General features: G+C 37.0%; 1 protein-coding gene across 1 annotated transcript; it reads right to left on the bottom strand.

Annotated features, from left to right (window-relative positions):
- Window positions 1-3,520: 3,520 nt before the first annotated feature.
- On the bottom strand, window positions 3,521-5,159 carry LOC107790881 (uncharacterized acetyltransferase At3g50280-like). Its single transcript, NM_001325507.1, is given in 1 exon segment — window positions 3,521-5,159. A coding segment is annotated over 1 exon segment (1,398 nt). The 5' UTR covers window positions 5,117-5,159; the 3' UTR covers window positions 3,521-3,718.
- Between the last annotated feature and the right edge of the window lie 296 nt (window positions 5,160-5,455).

The raw sequence follows: 5,455 nt of genomic DNA, 5'->3' as shown, positions 1-5,455 counted from the left end.
GAGTTTTGATTTAATAGGTATACATTTCTAGAAGTCAGAATTATTAGTGAAACATGAAGAGGCTGAAGTGGTGTTATGATTGCCACCAGAACAAATAAGAATTCTACGTACTTAAGTTACAAAGAATAAATTTCACATGCTAAAAACAGACATATAAATATTTAAATAAAGAAAAATTAATGTTAGTCAAAAAAAGAAAAAAAGAAAAAAAGAAAAGAGTATAACACGTTTTTAAACTTTTAATATCTTTTGTTATAAAGTAGCTTAACCTCATTTTTCTACATAAAATATATATCTTAGAATCTTGATAAATTAAAATTAGATTTTATTTTTGTATCATCCAATAAAATGGAAAACTAATTTATTCCTTACACGATGATTAACATAAAGTTTTTATGCTTCATTTGTACCAACTGAAAGACTGTGTGCTTAGTTGCGTTGAAAAAACTTGTTTGTCCAAAAGTAACAATTAATTAAGTAATAACTAATTTATTATTTTCTTGTTTTATGATATTATGATTATAACATTAATAAAAGAGATGTTGCGTGAGATTGTAACAACTTACCATATACTTATATAATAATGATAATAAAATCTCAAAACTCGAAATACTATATAACTAATTCAACTAAATTCATCATCTTTATATATTTTGAAGATATTGTATTCAACTATTGTATTAATGTAATAATATTTATTTTGATCATTTGACAAATATCGCATTTAGTTTAACATCAATTGTTATTTTTCAATAAATTTTTTTTACACGTTTTATACTAATCAGGGGTGGATGCACACCTCCTCAAGCGGTGTCATGCGACATGACACCGCTTCGTCGGAAAATTTTACTAAATATATGTATTAATACTGTACGGAAACGGATAAGTAAGAAAAAATGACACCACTTGACATAAATTGTGCCTTGGTGTGTTAGTTTTGTGCTTGATTTTGCTCTAAGAGGTCAAAGGTTCAAATCTCAACTAGCACTTTTTGCTTTTGTAAATATTTGAGAGAGCCTTTGTAGTTAAAAATTGTGATGAAGTAGAATTGAATTCAAAATCTTTTTTAAATTAAGACTCAACAAAACCAATAAACTAAGGTTATTTCTTGTCTAAAAGTATGATAATCAAAGTAACATTCCAGTTCTTCTATAAATTTCGACACCACTTACAAAAATTCCTGCATACGCCCCTAATACTAATTGACGCGATATACACGTGCAACACACGTACACTAAAACTAATTTTGTTGAAAAGCGCATCTTGATGTTTAAAAAAGGTATATGATATTTTGTATTAGAATTGATGGATAAAGTAATGTTTATCCAAATTATCCAGAATAAGCGGCCCAAGTTAGATGAATAATTCTATATGATGAACATGACTAGGACAAAGGCTGAAAAACTTGCCTTTCAAATAATCACATATTGAAACTAAAAAGGATTTAAACATGCATCCGTCTCCTAAATTTGTAGCGTTTCACATACCTTACCAAATATCACACCTTCGTGGTGATTGCCCTATTTAAACCCAAAAGAGAGAGCTTTTGTAGACTGCAAATTTGAGCTGCTGTCATCATCTCCTTTTCGATTATGACTTTGTAAATGACCTATTCCGGTTAAACCCCTACACCCCCTTTTCATCCTTCTTTTCTTTGACTTTGCACATTCAAGTTGGATGTAATATACTATTAGATTCGACCCTTGAGGCTTTTATTCCAACATTTATGTAAGCTTTTGGTGGGATGTTTCTATAAACACTGGCGGAGCTATGTTGGCGAGACTCGAGAGGTTAGGGCAACCTGGTTCACAAAGATCCCGCCGTCGCATCCCCCAAGGTGTTATGTAGAAAGCCTACTTTAAAGCAAGCATTAGTGACTGTTTCTACGGCACGAACCTCTGACCTACAGGTCACATGGAGACAACTTTACCGTTGCTTCAAGGCTCCCATGACCTATAGGTCACACGGAGATACCTTTAATTGGGAGATTGTTCAATTAAATTCTTTTTGCCGGAAAATTTTCCATGTATGATGCTTTAAGGAAATACGGAAAAGGGCCTAAACTATCTATATCGTTTGCTAAATGGTTTATAAATACCCTCAGTCTATCTATTCGTCCAAAAAATCACACGACGTTAATTCTATTAATAAAATTATCCCGCGACCAACGGCAGAACTAGTGAGCCTAAAATTTAATGACGTGTAATTTTTTTTACTGAGCCACGTGACAATCTCTGATTGGAACAAAAATGGATATTATTTCGACCCATTTACCTTATTCGATCCAAGGTTTTGTTACATGGGTCATAAAATTTCATTAACCCACCTAACTGATTCTACCAAAATTAAATTTAGATATCTCACCACCATGAGAAAATTTTGTTTCTCAATTAAGTACTCTTAACTTAGTTTGTTGAAGATGCCAACGATTTATATAAGCTTTTTTTTTTTCCAATTTTCCAGGGTAAAATAAGAATTATTTCCCTCACTTTTCCTTTAGTTTTATGTAACTTTAGGGTGTTGTTCATGGGAGAAATGACTATGGTGGTGGGAGCAGTAGCTATGGTGATGGAGTGGCGGAGACAACCGCTGCAGTGGTGAAAATAGTGTTGCAGCTAGTATGATGGTGGAGGTCAACTCCCAATGGCAGTAGTTGCGCAAGAGAGAAGATGAATGGGGAAGAGAGAGTTTGGGTGGAATCAAGAAGAAGATCGAGAAAGTGAGGAAGCCATTGGAAACAACAGGAGAGTTCTTTAGGAGGAGGGACGACGGGAGGAAGCATCCCATGTTGACTAATCAATTTAGCTACGCTTTTCTTGGCCTTGGCATCTCCGTCATCGCTTTCTCCATCTACTGCATTGGCAAATTTGCTTACAACAAGATGTCTTCCCCTTCTCACTCCACCTCTTCCGCCGCAACTTCTCACTTTAACAAAATTTTGGGTCAAGTCAGTTAAGTGGACCGAAATAAGATTTATTTTTTATTTTAGTTCGAGATTGCCACGTGGCTCAGTAGAAAAATGACACGTCATTAAATGTAGGCCCACCAGTTCCTGTTACTTGCGGGAGTAATTTTATTAATAGAATTAACGTCGTGTGGTTTTTTTGGACAGATAGATGGACGGAGGATATTTAGGAAATATAATTTGTAATACGAAGACAACCATTGCAGCATGATGCATTAAATGAAAAAAAGAAAGGAAGAACAATTTTTGGTACTCTTTTTTACATAGTTAATAGGAGGCCTCCTGAACAATGTTAAAATTCGAAATACAGTTAAATTTTTACATAGTTAATCGTTGAACTTTTTTCACGAGGAAGATTTTTCTTTTGTACTTTCACTAAAGAAAGAATATGAATTCTTGGAATGAGCTATAGGCCTCAAGCTCCACTAGTTTTATGGCCCATATGTTCTACTTTATATATCACTTTGGACCCTTCAATTTCTTTTTTCTTTGCTTGTATAGCTTTATTTATGCTATGAAAAACAAAAATATGGAACCCTAAGAAGACTATATAAATTCACCTTGATGATATTATTATCATAAACAATTCAATTTACCACAAGAATAAATCCAAAGAAAAGTTGGAAACATTTCTTTCTTTTCAAAGTTTAATAAACATGTTCGTAACAAACACCCTAGTCGTCAAGAGGTTATAATGATTTCAAATGTTCTCTTGATCACCGTTGTTCAGTTGAAATTTCACACTTCTAATATTTAAGAAACATATTGCATAAATTCCATGTCCTCTTCGAGTCCTGCCATTGTCTCAGGTGCCAAAACCACCTCAAGATCAACGGTCCCATTTCCTTCTCGTCCGGGGAAGGCGGAGATCTTACCGTCAAATTTATTAGCCATGCCACTTCGGACCGCCAGGGGCCGGCCCCACCCGAAATCGTTATCGTACATTGGAAATCTAGGTGAACTTCCCATAGTGATCATAGCTCCGTCGAAATTTCCCAAAGGAAATAACCTAGGATTACTTTCCCAATCCTTCACACCCCGGCGCACGGTAGCATCATCATGCGCCACTACATTCTGATGTAGCAGATTCGCGCTCCAATTCAAGTCGTTAGTTAACAGCTCATTAACGGAAGCAACCGTTGGGATACTCTGAATCGCGTTTCCAAAATACAGCGGCTCCATCTTTTGCTCGAGCCGATGGCGACAGTTCACCGCCATCCTAAACGTCGTCGTTTTGCTCCCGTCCAACTTCCTGGCCCGCGTCACGGATCTCCACAACTGAGCACTCAACGATTGGAATGATGAAATCTCCGAAGCCGTACCCTTCACAGCCGCACCGTTTTGCAAAGCCGGCTCGTTGTTAACGGGTGTTATCTTCCCGTTAGTTTTTCCGTTTTGACCGTTAACTGCCATTTTGTTGTTGGCTCTGAATTTCAGCTTCAAAATAGCTTCTCTGCTAAAATGAAAGATCTTCTCACGTATAGGCTCGTCGCCGGAGAAAGTCGCCGACGGTCCACCTTCCGGGAACTGAAGAACCGCCGGAGAATCAAACACCGTGTTACGACCGAAAAACGGCTGTCTCGTAATCTTCTTCTCCCCCTTAGAAAATTCAGCGAAAGTGTTGAAGAAATTCCAGAAAGAAGTTCCGTCAACGACGGCGTGATTCATCGTGCATCCGATGAAAACGCCATCGTTTAGCTCAGTTACCTGAATAGCCATTAAGGGTTTATAGTGTCCGGCGTAACTCAGGGTACTATCGAATTGGAAGAATTTTCTGAAGTAAAGTGGCAAATCGGAGTAATTTGGTGGAATTAGAGTGGCAATTGTAAGATGGGGTGCTTTCGCGTGTACAAAGTCGACGCCAGCGTCGTTACAGAGGATGTACACGTGGCCATCGGAATTAGTGATCAGACGGCCAGCTAAGGGAGGGAAATGGGAGAGAGTTTTAGAAAGGGAAATTTTGAGATGGGAAATAAGATGAGTGGAAGTTAATTCAGTTGGGGGTTGGGTTAACAAAACACCCTTTTGAATATACTGGCAAGAAAGCATAGGAAGATCAGAAACAGAGAGTCTTAAGGAATTATTAACAGATTCATGATGTTCTGGGTATATTGTGGATCTAGAAACGACAAAAACTGAAGAAGAAGGCATAGTTGCAGTGAGTTTATTGATTGTTATGGTGAGAAGGAATGGGAAATGGGAAATGGGAGAAGGGGATGGGGAAAGAAGTAGGACAGTTGGAAGGTATATATAGAGGTTAGGAGTGAGGCTTGGTTCATGCACTTTGGTGGTTAGTGGACTTAATTTGACCCTCGGATCTTTCCTTTCTTTTATTTTTTTATTTTTTTGTGATCGTGATGTCCGGATTAACTTGTGCGCACCTCTATGTTATGCTGGGTACCTACTATCTTTTAGCAGCACCGAAATCATGTAAATCTAAGCACCAACACTTAAGAAGATAAGAAAAAAAAATCACCTAGTAATGTGTGC

Source organism: Nicotiana tabacum, chromosome 10 (assembly GCF_000715075.1).
Source record: "Nicotiana tabacum cultivar K326 chromosome 10, ASM71507v2, whole genome shotgun sequence".
NCBI classification, from domain to species: Eukaryota; Viridiplantae; Streptophyta; class Magnoliopsida; order Solanales; family Solanaceae; genus Nicotiana; species Nicotiana tabacum.
This window is presented reverse-complemented; position numbering and strand designations above follow the sequence as displayed.